The following is a 19,817-nucleotide window of genomic DNA, read 5'->3' as shown; positions in this document are numbered from 1 at the left end:
TTAAAAGATCACAATTGTTATATAAAACTCTGGAGGTTTTTGCCAATGCAATAAAAAAAGAAAAATAACATGTTCAACCGTCAAAATGGGGAAAAACTCTTATTGCTGTACAAAAATAATATAAAAAGCTATTGAGACAGAAGATTTAATAGGTGGAATTCTTGCAAAATAAATAAATGGACTCTCATAGATTTTCTATATAGCAAGTACAGTTACAAAATGTAATGGGAAAAGAACATGATCAAAGTAACAACCAGAAAACATAATATCTAAGAATGAATTCAAGAAGAATGGTACAGAACATAAATGAAGAAACTGCACAACGTTGCTTATGGATGTAAATGGAAATTCAAATGAATAAAATAATTGAAATGTTAGATGACATAAGGATGCGGGAAAACAGACAAACTTAGAGTTTGTTGCAAAAGCATCAAGTGGTAAAGCTCTTTAGAGGTCAACTTGGCAAGATCTATCAGAACTTAAAACTTTTGACCCAGAAATTCTACTTTAAGAAATTTATCTCACAGGTTATATGTAGGTATAAATGTTACTCAATAGAGCATTGTTCTTCATAGTAAAAAGTTGCGAGCAATATAAATATTGAAAAACAACAGACTGCTTAGGTAAAAACAGCATATCAGCATTATAAAATCCTATATAGCCACCCTTAAAATAGTATCACTTTATTGAAAAATGTTTTTGTAATTTTTTTAACAAAATAATCAAGATGCACATATTTCTAAATATTATCAATATTTACTTACCTTCTTCCTTGTGATTTTCTGTTTCTCAAATTTTCTATAATACTCATGTATTGTAATTAGCAAAGAAAAGTAATACAAGCTTTACCCGTGAATGCAAGAAATTCCAGTACCTAATATTTGCACTGCACTGGTCCATTTATAATGTGCATTCACATGCATGTTCTCCAAATAAACACTATGTTTGCATTACCAACTTGCAATACTCAGAATAAGTGTTTTTCATTTTCACCACTCCCTACCACTATCTCAGTGAACTCAATACCATGGCCAGTATTATAATTACATTCTGATCTGGGGTCAAAAAGTAAAACCACCACTTTGCTTATGTAAAGAGAAGGGGAAAGACAACATGGCAGCAGGGAGGAAAAATGGGTGATTATCCTCTAAGCCTCAAATCTCCAATCTTATCCACGACAGGAAGCAGGAGCTACTTTTGTTTCATCAACTTCTCTTTAGCCCTGTGAGAATTGTGTTTTATTATCTGTTTATGCACAATGCTCTATTGTTTGAGCTGATTGACTAAGCCAGGGTATCAGAGCAGGAAAGTGAGGTGTATGCTTTAAGGTTTAGAGCCTGTCTCTCAGGAGCAAGAACATGGAAGCTCAGCATAAACAAGCCATTTGTGAAAGTAACACTTACCACTCCCTATAATTGCTCAGCTTTGAGCAGCCAATGTGCAGTATTTGAGAAAATGTTCCACTGTCCTATACTGTCTTCTTCAGAGAGAGCCTCAATCACATATGAAGGAAATGTTTTGTACCTGTGATCTTCATGGCCTTAAACACCCTCCATAATGAGAACACTGGGAACACCCCTAGATCCACTTTAAAGAATTATATGCTTTCAATCATATTTGTTGGTGGATATCAAACTTCGATATAGAGGAGGCCTAATGGGCAGTAATCTGTGAAGAGAGGCTGGAAGCAGTAGCTTTCAAAATGCTTTTACCTCAGTTTACAGTAATGGTTATTTTATTTTCACACTGCAGCCCATTACAAACCTATGTGTAACCTGCTTAGATGTATACACACATACAATTATATTACCAAAGTAAGTTTTATGAAATACACTTGCAATGTGTGACACACTTTTCTATGTCCTATTACATCAATATATTCTCATCTATTTCTATTAAACAACATGCCCAAATCTCATTCAAATATTCCAACCGTCCGTCATGGTGGCAACCTGCAGCTGGAAACACGTTTGAGGGGTCTTTAGGGCCTGGATTTATGAGCATCTGGAGCTCTGCAGGGAGCTATGCTCATTCCCAGACAGTCCGAGGGCACCCCAAGTAGGAGGTATTTTCTTGCTCTGAGTTCTCAGAGTAGAAAAGCTTGAGAACTTAGAAGTCCTGGGAGTGTTCAGTATCACAAATTTCTAAGTTCCTCTTTATGGAACCAAGTCTATTGAGGTAATTCAAATTATTGGCTTTCTTGGGACCTCTTTTGACAGCTTGGAGGGGGGGACCTGGAAGCACAGTTACCGTAGGAAGAGCTGTTGAAGAGTTCGATGTTGAAGAAGGCGTAGTCTCCACTGGTCATCCCGTGCTTGTGCGCTGCCAGCATGATGCCCCGGATAGTGTCGCTGCTTGCACACATGATCACCACTGGGGAGGAAGGAACAAACAACACGTGTGAAACACCCCTTTCCCACAGGACAGCCAGGACACAGAAACCGGGGGAGGGGTACATCTGACAAGGAACAGGGTACTAATAGAGACCTAGAGCACCTCCTCACTCATGACCGTCACATCACAAAGGGAAAGAAGAGTAACATGACGGTGGAAAAAGTGAGCAGACGCCAGTGTCACCGGGTGATGGAAGCCACCATCGCCAACCATGGGGCACACGCACGAATCTAAACCCAGGACCAAAAAGGTCAAAATGGGCAACGTGAATCCAGTCAGGAGAGCAGCCAAAAACCCAGCTTTGGAAATGTTCTAACCTAAAAAACTTCAAGGAACAGAAAACTAAATGTGTGAAACTACATCTTAAAAAATAATAATATTAGAAGTTTTGCTAGAAGGGGCATTATTGAGACAACTGGAAAAATTTGAGTAAGTCTGTAAATTAGGTAGCAGTATTTCATCTGTGTTAAAGTTTTTGCTTTTCATACTTATACTGTGGTTTTGTAAATGAATGTCCTTGCTCTTGGGGAACACGCACTTAAGTATTTAGGAATAAGGGAGCATCATGGTCCTACTTACTTCCCAAATGGTTCCTAAAAAGATAAGTGTGTGTGTGTGTGTGTGTGTGTGTGTGTGTATTTGAAGGTGGTAGGAAGGGAAGGAGAGGGGGAGAGATTTGGAGTGAAAGCATATGGAGCAAAATGTTACAACTGGTAACAGTTGAGGCAAAGGCTGTCCAGAGGTTTCTTACAATTTCTTACATCTTTTCCAAAAGTATAAAATTATTTCAAAATCAAGTTTTAAAAAAATACTTCAAAGATACCAGATTTGCCCAATATAAGCCAGTGAAGAATATCAACGGCCTTTTGTCCTGCATAGCATGGAAAATACATTTTCCTAAGAAAGCAAGCTGAATGGCTTTAGGGGGAACAGTTGTTTGGCAAATCAGAGGAGGCAGCGAGTCATATAAGTTTTCTGCAGTCTGAACGCTGAAACATTTTTCTCGAGCTGTCTCAACATATATAGGAAATAGTTAACAAGACTCCAAGTCCATCCTCATATTCTCTCCATTTATACCCACACTGTCAGGTCTGAAAAGCTTTAAGCAGTTCCAGAAACTTGTGGCTCACCCCATAAGAGCTACACCAGGCTGGTGTGAAGCAGGTGCCTGGTCATTATCCAGTTAATTTGATCACTGTCGGTGGCCCCTGGTCCCCATGATGCAGACCGCTGTGTTTCAGTGCATACACAGAGAGAGGAGACCCAGAGGGTTCTGGGGGCTGTCCCCACATTATCACCATGCACGCCAGCCCTCTGTGATACAACTGTTCTTTGTAAAAGCATGGGTGCTGAAAACGTCAAACAAGCTCCAGGCTGGGCCAAGACTGCCTTGGCAACCTGCACAGAAGGTCAGGTGCCTGTTGATAATTCATTTGTTACGCATGTTAATTCAGAGTGTTAGATCATGACTCTGACATTTCTTACTACAGAAGGGCTCGCTGTGCAGGCTAACACTCTGGAGAACAAGATTTAACAATACAAAACTCCAAAAGGTCTGTTAACTATGAGAGTAGGTGTTGTTTGTGCCTAGAAACACTGTTACATATTTGGGTGAGTAGTCCAATTCCAAGATGCCTCAGCAAGGAAGCTTTGAAAGAAACTCTTCATCACTCATTGTGACCTAGACCCTTGTTTCAGCTCTGATTCAATTCCAGTTCCTTAAAATGATTAAAAGAGCCATGCTGTCCCACAGAGTGGCCAATAAGGAAAAGGCTGAAGCTGGACAAGCTTGAAGAGTGCAGATTCCAAGAGTGGGCCTCTACAGAAGGACCCCAGAGGCTCTAGCTGACTGTCCACCAGCAGTCCCCATCAATCTGTGATCATTTGATCAGAGTCCGGAGTCTGGCCCCAAACCCCCAGATATAGAATCTGATTCTGTCAGCACGTAAAAAGTAGAGTCATTGCTTAGAGGCAGAATCCCAATAATCTAACTCAGATGTTTTCAGATACTCTCAAATGCAGATTACTTCATTTCAATGAGGAACCCAATGGTCACAAACTCAAACACACTTGCATCAATATTTCCCTGGGCATGCCAGACAAGAAGCCAAATTGTACACAGTGCATGTCAGTGAGGATGGAATCCAAATCGGGGAGGTCAGTCAAAGGATTCAGGTGTCCAAAGACACCAGGCCTTGGTAACCCTAAGCATCCATAAAAGTGCTAGTGCTTGCCCAGGACCTACCCAGCTGTGTCCTCAGCATGGAGCAGAAGTTTCCCTAAGTCCTGTATGGGCTCTGCCTGACATTGCCCCCTCCCCACCGACCATCACCTCTCTGTCTATTTTTACAGCTCTGGCCCTTCTCCTTCTCCCTATTCCCATCACCACAAAGACCAAACCCTCTGACAGACACACTCTTTCTTTAAATGTCAGTACCTGCTGGGACGGACCAAGAGTGACGCAGAGCACCAGTATGTCCAACTGAGCAGACTTCGATTACTTTAGATCTCATCCATTTTGTGTTGACCGTACTGTTAAACCCTTCTTTGTGAGAACTGGTTTTCAAGTTCCTGGGCAAGATATTGTTTTTCTTGCATAAAAGAAGCCCCATAATGCACGTTATGACCCAGCTGAAGTTGGAACAAGCACTTACAGACACTGGCGAAGCAGAGAGAATGCAGAATCCTTCTAGATTTGTAGGGTATTCCCTAATCTCTTATGGCTGTTTCATTCATGCCTAATTCAATGGCAACTATTTTTAGCAACTTGTCTTTATACAATCTGTTAGAAGGTTTAAAATAGTTTTCACTGAAATAGCCTTCTCCTCCTACTCCGGTTTCATCAGTTTGTATAATAACTAATTAAATTACACACTTATTATATTAAGTAAACAGGTAAAAATGGATTTGGTGACAATTCCTGGAGAGTATATGGACAAGTGTGAGAAGCATATGGCCATAATCAGGAGAAGTATACAATGACCAGTGTTCACCAACAGTCAATAAAGCATGGGGAGCAAAAGAGAGCTGGAGCTAATCCTGCAGGCTGTCTAAATGATAGTCAATTAAGATAATTTGTGCTGTATTTAAGTATAATTAAATACACAAATACTCACTTTTTGGTCAAATTGTTAAACTTGTAAAAGGAGGGATGATGGTGTGATTCTAGGTTTCTGGATGGACTGTTCATCATTCTGGTCTCTTTCTCTCTTTGCCAAAGACTTGTGATGTCCCATGGCATCCTCCACTATCTGACTCCCAGTGCCTTCTGTAAGTGACTTTGCAATCACTCTAAGAATGAACAAGGTAAGTGCTAAGGGGTGTCTACAGAAGCCGCATCAAAGAACCAGAAACAGTCCACATGGCATACCTGAGTTAGGGATGATATCTTTTCCCCAGTGTCATATCTCCATCTGGAGTAATCTCTGAGAGGGTGAGACTCCTTATCCCTCAATGTGCCTTCATTTATCCCTCTCCCTGCACCAAAGGAAAAGGAGTAAATTGTGGGTTTGGTGAGTGAGTCTGAAAACAAAAATGGCATGCTGGATCCTTTCTTCCTTCCTCTTTTGGGTGTATGTCTGCTTGCAGAGGGCACATATTTAGGGAGAAGTAACAGTAAGTGGGTCCTTTTGGCAACAGATCTAAACCCATGTTTTCTGAAAGGTCTTATCAATAATAAAAACATATTTTGGGGGCACCTGGGTGGCTCAATTGGTTAAACGTCTGCCTCCCACTCAGGATGTAATCTCGAGGTCCTGATTCAAGCCCCACATTGGGCTTCCTGCTCTGTGGGGTGTCTGCTTCTTCCTCTCCCTTTGTTCCCCCCCCCCAATTCATGCTTGCTCACTCATTGTCTCTCAAATAAATAAAATTTTTTTTAAAAAAAACATATTTTCGTATTCTCCATCAGACTCTTACATCCATTCTCCATTTAATTCTAAGATTAAAAAAGAAAAGAGATGTTACTTTATGGAGCCAAGGCAATATATGCCATGTGCTGCAAACTGAAAATATGATAGCAGAAATTAGAAAAATTTAATAGAAACTTGGGGGGCAGTCAAAGAAATATCTAAATAAGAGTAATTTCTTTTTAAAAGACAGGTCGTAAATAGGAGAAAAGAGGTAAGAAAGGTAGTTTCAATCCAGGTCTAACATCCAAATCATATTCATTCCAAGTCATATACATTCAAATACAAATCAATACATTCTAGAAAGACAGAGCAAATGAGGGGTTGAAAGAAATAATTAAACTTTTTCAGAACCAGAAGACATGAGTTTCTGAACTGAAAAGGTGCACCCTCCAATACCTTGATGTGCATAAAGCATGATACTGGCATGAAAGTACATCATAACACAATATTAAAACATTGAGAGCAAAGAGAAAATTCCAAAAGTTTTCAGGAAAAAAACTATAGATAACAAACAATAAGGTCAAGAACCCAAATCAATTGAAGCTTCCTAGTAGCAATGTCAAAATTTATAAGACAATCCTTCAAATCTTGAAGGAAAATGATTTCCAACCTAGAATTCCATAATAATGCATAAGGGCAGAATGAAGACATTTACGGTCATGAAAGGTATCAACCTTTAGCTCTCATCCATCCTTTCTGAGAAAGCTCCTGAAGGAAGAACTCAACCAAAACAAGAACACAAACTAAGAAAGAGGAACACCTAAGGATCTATTGTGAGAGAGAGAGGGGTAATTGGAGTTGCAGGGGTATGTTAAAGAATCCAGAGTGACAACTGTGCAACCTGCTTAGAAAATAACCAAACTGGAGCACCTCAGGGACTTAGAATAGAGAGTTGATGGATGATTTAGTTGTAAGTCCATAGAAACAAAGCAAACAAGAAAAAAACAACTTGTTTTTTAACCCAAGGAAAACTAGAGCAATTCAGGAACTATCATTATAATAACTGATACATTCCAACTAAAAATAACATTTAGAAGGCAATAAAGATATAGACACTGAAAGTTGAGCTAACCAAAAATTTTTACACAACCATTCTGAAAGGATGTCTGCAAAGAGAGCTTGAGTATGTGGTTAATATGCAGGAGAAGAGAACTAAATTACCATCTGCCACAGGGATGGTAGGAGAGAACCCTCAAACTAAAATAATCAAAGTCACATGTTATTTAGAAGTCAAATACCTAAGGAAATCGTTGCCAAAGTTGAAAATGCTTCCCTCTGGGAAGTGAGACATGGGAAGTACGAGGCAGCAAATGCTTGTTCCTAATAAGACTCGTGCAATCTTCTGACTTCCTAATCTATGTAACTGTATAACTAACTCCCATAAAATTAGTATCTTCAGAAAGAAAATTAGAAAGACTTCTTTCTGGCCATTTCTACACTATACAGCAATGTGTTTCATTAGCAAAATAGAGATTGCACTTTTATTTTTATTGTTCACAAAGGCTCATCCACTCCAAAGACTTTCATCCACACTGCAGCTTACAATGCTTCTTTTCCCCCTGCTGTGTGCTAGTTATTTTATACTTATCATGCATTCACTGCTTAAAAATTCTGATCAACCATTTGGTCATTTACCCCAGCCTAAATCTAAAAATAAGTGACTCTTGTCCTGATTAAATACTGTTGTCTCTATAGCTGTTAACAAGCCACATCCATGACATATTAATAACTAAAAGGATAAAATTACTGTTCTCCATACAAAAATGTGTGTGTGTACCACTTCCAGTTCTGCGTTTCCTAAGATGCAGAGACAAAACAACTGCTAGCTTCTATTGCTTGAAAGAGTTGTCATACTTAAACTTGTCTTTTTAAAAATAAATTTATTGTTGACTATAGAATACTGAGGGCTGTCATGGACTGTAGGATTAAGTTTTAAGTAAAGATCATTGTTTTTTTACTGATGTAGACTCAGGCGTGTGTATTTCGGTGATGCTCTATGTTGCCTAAGGACAAAAGACAGGGAAATTTTTTTTTAATTATTGACTTAGTGGCAAGTCCCTGAAAGGAATGATCAATGCCCCTCAGTTCTTCATTCTACAGTACAGCACATAGCCAAGTGAAATTTTAGTCATATTATTATTTGAGGTGGTGACATTATCAGTTGTTACCCGTTAAGAAATTCAAACATTTGTGATATGATTTTAAAGATGAAAATAAGTTCAGAAAAAGTGCTAAAAACGTTATCTCCAAAAGATGGCTTAAGGGGGACAGACACTCTCTGGTTCTATGATGTTTCATACGGAATTTTCAAGGACAAAACTGTGGTCAGTTAAGTTTTTAATATTTGAGTGAGCACAAATGCAAACACCAGATCAGCGTGAAGAGGCCTGCTTCTCATCTGACCTCACTGTTCCAGGAGGAGGAAATCCCGCCTCAGAGAAGGTAAATGTTTTGCCCTGGGCCACGCAGCAGCCGCAGTATCTGCTCCTCCTGCCAAGGTTCTCTCCCCAGAGCACGGTCCCACCTCCATAAGGGCGATTATCATCATATATATTAAATAAGAATAACCAGTCTCAAACCTCATGTTGACTGAGCATTCGGTATGTGCCTGGCCCTGTTCCAGCACATTCCGGGTGTTAGCTCACTTAACTCTCCCAGCATCCCCAAAAGGGGCTGCCCCAACTCCTGACACCTCAGCGGAGGAGCCTGGGGTAAGAGACTTAGGAGCAGCCCAGCCTCTTTTGCCAGGGCAGGTGCTCTGCGAGTCAAATGCCAGGAAACCCCTGAACTGAAGCCCTTTTTAACACTTTAACCAGCTATGGCAAAGGAAGGGTGATGGGTAAAAGATCTCCAAAGAGAGCCTTGTGATCAAGCAACTTTCTCACCTGAGGGTGGGGAAATGGGGTGGGGGAGAAGCCTTATGAGAGAAACTGTTTTGTTTTATATCTATGAATATTTATCCTTCTGCCTAGTCACTGTTGGAAATAGACTTTAGAGTAAGAATAGCCTCATCACCTGTAAACATACAGTTCAGCCCAGCAAACTTCCACCACTAAATTCAAACAAAAAAGAAAGAGAGGGAGGGAGGGAGGAGAAGCAGCAGCAGCAAAAAGACCTGGGAACAGGTATGAGGCTTCCGGAATTAAATTAATCCTTGGCACCAGACTGTAATCCGAGCTCTCGGGAGCCCCCAGGCCTACCAGGGCACTGGCGTCCCTCTACCCCTTGCCTCAGTCACACCACTGTGAGGCTGAGGGGACTGGTGGTCCCATCTGCCCTCATTGGGGCCGACTGCTCCCCTTAGGCCACTATCTCGGGCCCTGTGTGCGTGGGTCGGTCACCGCCAGCATTCAGACTTTCAGGACTGTGGCAGCACAGACACGTTGGCAGACCACGCCTCGCGCCCCCAGGATGACACCTCCCCCCAGATCTTCCTGCCCTGAAAGCCAGGCCCTGCCAGCCCCTGGAAAGCCCAGAGCTGAAGTATCAGGTTCCAGGGACACAGGGCAACTTGAGGTCTACGGGGCTCTGCCTTAACCTGGGGACTGGGAGAGGGGAAAGAAGTAGATGTGGGTTTCTCCGCCGAGCGTAGGGAGACGGCAGCGGTTGGACATAAGTGCCTTTTTTCATAATCAGCAAAACCGGCACCCCGCTGCTTGTCTGGCAGGGATTCCGCGAAGACAGCCTGGATTTCAAACGCTCAAAACTTGGCCATGCACCCCACTGTCAACACCTTCGGCCTCTTCTCTCTCAAGAGTGCGTTCACTCCCCAGTCGGAGTGCACAAACTGGACAAAGGGGCGGCCACGAGCCATCCCCCAGCGACCTTCTGCCCACTCTCACCTGTTCCCGAGACTGCTAGCTTCCGGTTGCCCTGTGTCCCACGGTCACAGTGCCCAGGCTCCTGCCCGTGCCAAGTCATGGACTAGCCCTGAGTTTGGCTCAGCCCTTCTCGCCAGTGACCTCCCCGCGCAGGGTCGTGGCGTGCTTTGCCCGACTACACGTTGGCCATCCAGGTGCCTGCGCTCCCGAAACCCGGAGCCGAGAAGAGTTCCCCGAGCACTGTTCACCCCAAACTTGACACCAGGAAAGAGGAAATCGCACTATGCTGGGATCTCAGCCCACCTTCACGCCGCCTACACTGCAGTAAAAGCGACCGCACTGGGGTCTTCTGTCATTAGGTATCCGCGACCACCCGTTTCTCCTCCCGCTCCCTGCTCCCTGTTGCCGGAACCTCCATCCTCAGCCTTGAGCTTTGTCCGGTTTGGTAGCTCAGACCCGGGGAGAAACTTGGGGCTCACGTGCAAAAGCTATGAAGCGACCGCTTCCCCAGCGCGCGCTCTCGCAAAGCCTTGCTCAGGGCGCTTTAAGGACCTCGGTGCAGATCCCGCGGGGTTTGGGGGGAGGGGCGGATAGTGAGTGTCGCCTGGGTCCAGACACAGCGAGGAATTTTTGGTGGAAACCACAGAGGCTCGTTTACAAGGGCCACGAAAGAAATGAGAAGGGCGAAACAATGACCTTTTAAAAGAAAGCTGGGATTTGCGGAAGGTGCAGCCAGGGAAACGCTTAGAACCAAGCCAGCCAAGTAGCGGCGAGCCAGCTGTGGAGAGAATGCATTTGCTTCCGCACTGGGAGGGGGCGCACGCTGGTAAAGGACTGAGCAACAAGTTCTCTCTGGCCTCGGGACGCTTTCAGACCCCGGTTGCTGCAGGACACCGAGAGTGCGCCGCCAATCACCAGCCTGGTGCTGGCGAAGGAAGAGAGAGGAGGAAAAACCAAAGTGATTTGACAGCACCTGTCGGACCCAGGCACTTTGGGAGCTTCTGGCTCAGTCGCCCCTCCCCCAGGCTCTACTACCTCCCTCGGACCTCCGCATTCACCCCGCGACAGCGAAAGGCGATGGTCAAAGGTTGTCGCCGCCAAACAGCGCACACCCGGGCGAATCCCCGCGTGCACGTCCTCCCCGGGTCCTCAGTGCAGGGGGTACAGTAGGGTTCGCAGAGGAGCTGACGCGTGTGCGGGGAGACCCGCCGCGGGCGGTGGGGTTAGGGCCGGAAGCCGGGGATCGCAGTCCTGCTCACCTCGCTCACTGGCCTGGATGTAGCGCACTATGTCGTCCAGGTCCAAGTCTTTGGTCTCATCGAAACTGTAGGCGGACGTGTGCAAGCCCTCCTCCTGGAAGACCTCGTGGACCCCTTCGAGGGTGAAGTAGCAGTTCCGCTCCAGCTTGTCATCGCTATAGACAAGTGCGGCGCGGCTCCACTGGTGGTGGCGGAATAGGGCGAGCATCATCTCACCCATCTTAGCGTATGCGGGTGCCACACGCGTTAGGTGCGAGTACTCGGTGTCCTTGTGCTGGAAGCCCGCGGCCAGTGCCCCTGCCGACAACATCGGCAGGTCCCAGTGCGACGCAAGTCGGGCCACCGGCGCTGCTGCGTACTCGCACACCGGCCCCAGGATGAGATCGGGCTTGGCGCCGCGTGCCTCCGCCACGCGGTCCACCAGGCTGAAAAGTGCCCGGTTGCCGCAATCTGAGTCTTCGTAGGCCACCTGGAAGCGAGTTCCGGGTGGCAGAAGCCGCCGCTCGGTCCCGTTGCCCTGCACGCTGCGGAGCGCGTATTCGATGGCCGGCCGCACCCGGGCCAGGGAGAACAGGTACGAGTCGTCCTGGGGCAACAGCACCAGCACCTCGATCTTCTGCGGCTGCAGGGCCTCTCTCTCCCGGCGCCCTCCGCCGAGGCTGGCGCCCCCGCCGCCACTGCCACTGGTGCTGCCGATCAACAACACCCAGACAAGCAAGACGCACGCGGAGAAAGTGAGCACCAGCAGGGACGGCATGGTGCCGCAGGAAAGAGCCTGCCCTCGCTGCTGACTCGCCCTCTGCCCCCCACCCACCCTTCCTCTTTCCTCCCCACTCTTCTCTCCGAGGTCCCTGCGCCCCCTTGGGCGCTCTAAGAAAATAGAATACCCCTTCACCAGAAGACAGAGGAAGAGTCCTTCTTTGCAGTGTCACTCGTTTAAAAAAGAGAGAAAGAAAAGAAAAAGTTCACCGCGTGTAAACCTGTACGCCTACAATAGATTTATATATATATATATATATATATACACTTAAATATATATATACATATATATGTGTATATATATATATATATTCGCCCTCCCTTTATATATACTATTTTGCTTAGAGGTGGCTTCTTATTTGGACGTTGCTAAGATTGCTTTTGAAAGCGTATTTGTAAAAGAAAAAAAAAAGTTAGACTTGTCCAAGTGCTTGTAATTGACGGTGCATCTCCCCCGCGTTTGATCTCATTGATTCGCGCCGGTTCCTGGATCCATAGCCCGCGTTTAAATAGCGTGGCAGCCGCGGAGCGTGTTACCACACAAGGCGCTCCGAGGCTGGGTTTGTATTTCCAGCGGGTGGGGTGGGTGGGGGTGGGGAGTGGTGGGGGCTGGGCTGGGGAGCCTCTCATTAACATTCTTACATCAGGGCTCCTCCCCACACCCCTACCTTCCCACCCCTCCCCGGGTCCCTAACCCCAACAACTCCCAGCCAGCCCCTGCCTTGTCCTTAAAGCCGCAGTCGCCCGCGTCCGCACAGGCGGGAGCCCCCCACCACACCGCACACCCTCTGGGGTCCCCCGCCTTACCCTGGCCCCGCACGCAGCAGCTCTTTTTCCAGCTCCAGGCTTTAAAAAGGGAAACGTGTTTGAAAGTAAATGAACGCAGGCACACACTGTGCAAAAAAAACAACAGGATTAGAGGAAGGGGGTGGTCCTAGAAATTTGTACTTTCCTTGCAAAAATCCGTAAATCCCGCTCACTCTCATCTCTTTCTCACTCCAGCCAAACTCCCTCCTGACGCACCAACTCGGGCGGGCACCCGACCTTCCCGGTCCCCTGGCGCAAGGTCAGGCGGGGACCAAGGTCCCAGTACGATGGCTGGATGGAGGACCTCGAACTCCCAGTTAGCCCAGGCGGTACTTGGACCCCTCCCTCTCCTCCGCTCTCTCCTGCCACGCACCCGCGTTCTCCCTCTGGGCCTCGCGATTTGCGCTGGGGTCTCCCCGCTTCCAGGAGTCCAGTGACCCCACGCAAAGACCCTCAGCTGGCAAGCGGCTCGCAGAAAAGCGAAACTTGTTGCTCCCGGAGGCGAGTGAAGAGTTCGGCTTCTGGAGGTGGCGAATAGTCTGAAGAGCATCTCCGAGGCGTCCTCGAGGTTTTGTGTGCCAAACCAGGTAACCAAGAGACCTCCCTAAATCGTCACCCAAGGATCCCCTGGGTGCAAGGGCACCCTCCGTTCCAACCGCTTCTCCTCCGGGTCGCGAGAGGCACTGTGCTCGCGGTTCTGCACTGCCGAGAAAGATCTTGTGTCCGAGACTCCTCTAGCCACTGGTCACAGCCACAACAGCAGTGGAGACAAGGATGGAAACGGCCGTGGAGTCCGTGGTCAGAGGGGCCTCACGGGATACCCTCTGTGCTACAGGGCAGCTCCAAATGGAACTTGAACCACTGAACGTGATAACACTCCGAGGTCATCTGCAGTGCGAACGTGCTGCATTAGACTGGGGAATTGTGATTCTTAAGCGCCGCAAATTAAAATAAATTGAAAATGTTTTTAAATGGTCTTTCATTAGACTGTGACCTCGAATTTCCAACAGTCTTAGACCAACGCCCTCTTTCGGCAGAAACTTGCAGCCGACTGTTATCACCGATGTCATGGCCCCAGGGATTACGTTTGGTTGCTTTGCTTTTGTTTGTTGTTCTTTCTTTTTTCTTTTCTTTTCCTTGCTTTTCCTTTCTTTCCAACACGGAAGCCCCAAGAGAGCAATTGCTCTCCAGTATAACAGTGACAAGGCAAATTGGGATTACAGGAAACGTGGCCTCTTCAAGCAGCAGCACTGGAGGCCAGTGACAGCACCTCCTTAATGCTCTTTCTGGCACCAGAAACGTAATTATGGACAACAGGTCACCGTCTGGGTCATTAAGATTTCAGATTATGCACTATGATCCCTCAGTCTTCAAGCAGGACCTTTCTACTCCTACAAGAAATCTTATTTATTTAATTAGAGCTGCTAAACAGTAGCAAAAGAGGCATCTGCATAAAATTTTAATTCCACAAAGACGGTAATTTGCACACACTGGAAATCGAGATTTAGCACTTCACAGCAATTAAACACTCCTGGAGAGAAAGAGGGAGGGAGGGAAAAAGGAAGGGAAAGAATGAAGGAAGGAAAAAGGGAGGAAGAAAGGAGGGGAGGGAGGGAGAAAGAGAGAACAGAACTAAATCACCAATTCCAAGAGTCTAATGGGTTTCAAAACTGGTTGCCAGGAGACGGGAAGGAACCAAGGTTTCCTGTTACTGCTTTCTGTGCCCTGTGTCTGGAAACACCGGCCAATGGCGATAGGATTCTGCGTGCTGTGTGGTGTGGGCTTATTAGGAGAGTCTGGGGTTTCAGTGGCACCCTGCATGAACGCTTCTGCCCCAGTCACACCGGGGGTCACGCCCAGGGCAGTGCGGTTAGGTTGGGTATCACAGGCTCTCCGTGGCCTTTCCATCAGAGCTCTCAACTTACAGCTTGTCACTCAATGGCACAGACTAATCAATGTGTGGAAAGGAAGAGCCCCCAAACTACACAGCAGAACTAGAGAAGCATTACTGTCCTTGCTGGTGCTCAAAGCACCCCTTAAATTTTTCCAGTGGGCAGAAATTGGAATTTTTTAAATTGAGGTACAATTGAGATATAACGTTATATTAGTCTCAGATGTACTATATAATGATTCCATATTTGTATATATTGGGAAATGGTCACCACAATAAGTCTAGTTATAATTTCCATCACTATGCATAGTTACAAATTCTTTTTTCTTGTGATGAGAACTTCTAAGATCTCTTCACAACTTTCAAATATGCAATGCACTCTTAACTATAGTCAACATGCTATATCTTACCTCCCAGGACTTATTTATTATATAGAAATTAGACTTTTTAAAGAAAAGCTTTAATTCAAAATATGCACATTTATAGGAAGTAATAGTATATGAACGTTAATGTTATACGTCTGTTTACTTTCTACCAAATTAGATTTTTTCCAAGCAGGGGAGAGTCTGTGTAAATTTCTTGAATACCACGAAGCTCTCCAATCATAGGACTGGAAAAGATTTCAGAAGTCAACCCCCTGACACCCTCACTCACTAGATGGTGAATTAAGGCCAAAGAATAAAAATGAGGTACTTAAATACATCTTTGTCCCTGAGAGTATTTTAAAATGGGATTGAATTAGAAATAAGCATGTACCACCTATTATACCATGTAAAAGAGGTTTGGGGACAAAGCTAATTTTCATTAAGTAATAACATTCTTTGCATTAAAATTTTGTTTTATATGCAGCTAAGTTTTGAGGATAGGCAGCACACTAATATAATTATTAAAAGAGTATAATAGCATTTTTGCAGCACTGTAAACATATAGATCAAGCCAAGAAAGAAGGAAACAAGAAAACAAATAGAAATAACTCATCCCTTAGAGTCAGTTTTTAAACATTGTTCCTTTCAATTCTGTAGAACAGTGAAATGGAAAAAAAAAAAAAAAATCCCTAACCTTTTCACTTAGTACATTGTTTCTGGCAACAATTGCTGAATGAAAACAAAAGAAAGTTACAGGGAAATGCTGCAAAATAAAATTAACCAAATGAAAAGCAATGTGAGCTCTAAGCAGGATTATTACAAAAGCTAGTCGACTTTTTTATAGGATTTAGAAATGTTTTCATCCATATCACAAACTATATTTTTTAACATGAAGTTACTAAAAGAAGGTGGCCAGTTTTCTATATTCAGCTATTTCTTTGCCACTCTTTGAAATGTCTGGTGTCTATATAAGTTAATTTTTTTTACCACCAGGAAAGACAGCATGATCGGGAGAACCCCAACATGCCATTCTTTGAAATGTGTTAGAAATGCTATCTTAAGGAAGTTTTCTCCACCAATTTTTACAGGCTGCATGACCTTCTCCCTCATAAACCCAGTGGCAACCTCTCAAGTTAAGAACCCTTCCAGATTTTCACAGAAAACATCTTCTGCCTCGTGAAGCCAGCCCTGAGGTCACAGTAAAGGACAGTAAAGGATCCCTGTGAAGCCTACAGCCCACAAAGAAAATACCTTCTTGGGACAGAATTGTTGAAAACACACTTCCCCCTAGAGGCAGAAAAGATGAAAGAATATTACACACAATTCAGAACATTTCTGTAATTTAATGAGTATTGAGGTTTTTGTTTTAACATATAGCTGATGTTTTAGAGGGAACCATTCAAGACCTGGGAGAGAGATCGGTGAATGCCAAAAAAATTAAATTATAACTTTGCCTCTGGGTTTTAGCCTTCCTTAAGCAGGAACTCTATTTAATGACCCCTTTTCTTCTATTTTACAAATCTGTGATTTTTTTCCCAACACTATAAATAATAGCAATTACATTTTTTTCTACTTAAATTTATGATTCAATTTCACCAGAAACTGCAGCTAAACATGGCCTTGAGGGATTCTTTTGAAAACAGCTCTAACGAACTTACTTCCTTAAGGTCAGATTTGTTTCTGTATGTCCCCTCTTAGGTTCCCATTCGCCACAATCTCTTGTCACTTCTTTGAAGATGTCCTGAAACAAAATGACATGAGAAAGACTTCTGAAAAATGCAGAGCTGCTGCTCTTGGTTTAACTCGAGTACTGGGCTGGGGGCCGGGCTTCCCAGGGGAAAGAGGGCCCGCACAAAACCCTTCCAGCACAAGCGCAGGTTATCACCTCACCTGTTTGACTTTCAGTGTCCTCACTGGCTTGGATTTTCTCATTTCTACACAGGAGATAATAACATTTTCCTGGTGTTGTAGAAGTAAGAATCAGAAAAAACAGATGCAAGGTGCTTTGTCTACCATAGGAAGATAAATGGCAGCTCTTGATATTAAATTCCCTTCAACACCAAGCAGTGTTCAATAACTGTTTATGGAATGAAAGAATTAATTCAAAACCCAAAACGGTGTGGCTTTTGTGTAATTTGCTTGGAGTTATCTATCGCCCGATCACCAGACCTTACTTAATAATGTTTGTTTGGTGACAGTGGCTTCCCGGGGGGAACCCTTTTGGCAATCACTGTGATACTGGCTGCAAATATTCCCAACCACAGCTATTTCCTGGTAAGCTTGAGACAAGATCTTGTTCAATATTCTCCCCCCTTCACAGTGGAGCAAAGAGAGCAGGAGCTGATGTTCGCCACCCACAGCTGCCCTTCCCATCTAAAAGGCTCCTCCAGAAAGTCAGGTTCCCTCCAGCCTCAGAGAACTAAAGGGATACATCAGAGAGTAATTTCTTTAAAAGGGGGTAAAATAGAGCAGCTGCACAGAGGGGCAGGACTTTGGGGACGGGGAAGAAAGAGGCAGATTGCATGGAAACACAAAGAGGATTGTGTTGGAAGGAATGTGTTTACTTTATAGATCGTGGACATTATCACAAGTAATGAGAAAAAAATAAAATGCATCCTAATGTACTAAATACCCAGGTAATAAAAATTTTAGGCCCAGGGCTAAATGCTCTTGTCCAATTCAGGAAACCTTTTAAGGTACTTACATTGTGCCAAGCACTATGGTGTTCTACGGCTTCATTAAATCTACTATATCAGACATTCATTAGTTTTGTCTGGGTCTATGATCTGACCCAAGTTACACTTACTTCTATGTGATAGAAAAATCATGTTATAATACTCAACTGTGCTATGTTTTAAAGAAACATAATCAAGACAAAATTACATCAAATTTATAAAATGTTATAAAAACATCTTATAAAAATAATTTTTCCAGTGTTATTACATCACAATATTGAATGGTTTGTACTCTAAATTAACAAGCATTAACCTACTAGAATATAAATTTCATGAGGGCTGAGGAGTTTTTTTTTTTTAATTCGACATTCCCTCCTTCAAGAAGGATACAGCAGACATTTAAAAGTTTCTCACCAACAATAGGGCATCTGGGTGGCTCAGTTGGTTAAGTGACTACCTTTGGCTCAGGTCATGATCCTGGAGTCCCGGGATCAAATCTTGTATCAGGCTCCCAGCCTGAGGGGTCTGCTTCTCCCTCTGACCTTCTCCCTTCTCATGCTCTCTCTTTCTCTCTCTCTCTCAAATAAATACAACCTTTAAAAAAAAAAAAAAAAAAAGTTTCTCACCAAAGATAAATCCAAAGAATACAAATTTCTCACAAAACAGAATTTAGAAGAGAAATAATAAAGCAATTATAGGAAAAAAGATAATTCAAAGACAAATTCAGTCATAGATACAAATTCATATATATAAGCTTATAAGTTCATAATTTTCAGCACATTCAGATATGACCATGTTGGATTTCTTAATGTGCAAACAATGTAAGAGGCCCAAAAACCTAAATACCAATTTTAAGAGGTATTCACACATTGATACACCAGTATCTATTCACTCATATTCAATTCTTGATCACTTCCTTGCTAATGGGGAAAATGCAGTATCCTTAAAAAAAAAAAGTCAGTACAATATCTTGTAATGCTATGAACAGGAATTTAAGGTGATGAGGAAAATTTTTGTTACACCATGTGCAATGTTGTGAGGTATAATTTTTTATTTCTTTCCAACAAGTACATTCCACTAGGTATTAAATCTTGGATAGCTGATACATGAGACTAAAATAGAATAGAATGCCATGAGGAAAACATCAGGAAAATTCTTGACATTTGCCCTCTCATATTTTCGGTGATCATGTTGTGACATCAAATTTCGCCCTGACACTAGTGGAGAAAATTATTTCTTCAAGCTGACATTGTTACTTTTCAATTGCTGGTAACACCTTTGACATTCAATGTTCTTCTTCCTCTTCATCCACCCTACAAAAATATTCTCGTTCCAGCCCTTCTTTTCTTTCGCCCTTCACTAACTGTCTGGGGAAAACAGTAAAGATTATTTTAACCTGAATTCGTTGCATTGCAGACTCTTGAAAATCTTGAGATATGACATGGAAATGACTTTCTACTTGGACAATGTCTCATATTCAAGTGCATGAGAGTGGGCAGATGATCCCAAATTACAAATTATTCATGCTGTGGTAGATCACTGTGAGGTTTTTTTTCACCTCGGGTACATTTTTTTTAATTAACCATAAATCAGTTCTTGGCACACTCAATCTGGCACGTATCGATCTGTGAGATTCTTGTTTTATTTTCTCTCCTTCATGGGTCTCTTCACATTCCCTTTACTCCATAGGATCCTCTTTATGTGTTCAATATCTGCCACAGACAGGTCTTAGATTCTTGAAAAAGTGTTTCTTGGGCATGCCTGTGTCATTCCAATATGGAAATTGTATTATACTATTTCTTATTTTCATAAAGAGTAACAAGGATAGACCTTAACTATTAGGTGAAAAATTTATATCATTATGTTTGTTTAATTTTTAGAATAGGCCGTCTCTTTTTTTCCAGCTTTATTGAGGAGTAATTCTTTTTTTTTTTT

General features: G+C 43.5%; 1 protein-coding gene across 2 annotated transcripts in view; it reads right to left on the bottom strand.

Moving 5' to 3' along the window:
* NPR3 (natriuretic peptide receptor 3) overlaps positions 1-12,873 on the bottom strand; it is a 68,320-nt gene extending 55,447 nt beyond the window's left edge. For both annotated transcript variants that reach the window (XM_059173739.1, XM_059173740.1), the window contains exons 1-2: positions 11,386-12,873; positions 2,251-2,373 (exon numbers count right to left, since the gene is read on the bottom strand). In XM_059173739.1, the coding sequence (XP_059029722.1) occupies positions 2,251-2,373; positions 11,386-12,142 (880 nt within the window). In that variant the 5' untranslated portion in view covers positions 12,143-12,873. The remainder of the gene's footprint in view (positions 1-2,250; positions 2,374-11,385) is intronic.
* Positions 12,874-19,817: the final 6,944 nt, after the last annotated feature.

This window comes from Mustela lutreola, chromosome 5 (genome assembly GCF_030435805.1).
Source record: "Mustela lutreola isolate mMusLut2 chromosome 5, mMusLut2.pri, whole genome shotgun sequence".
Classification (NCBI taxonomy): Eukaryota; Metazoa; Chordata; class Mammalia; order Carnivora; family Mustelidae; genus Mustela; species Mustela lutreola.
The sequence above is the reverse complement of the archived record's forward strand: the minus strand, read 5'-3'. Positions and strand labels throughout refer to the sequence as shown.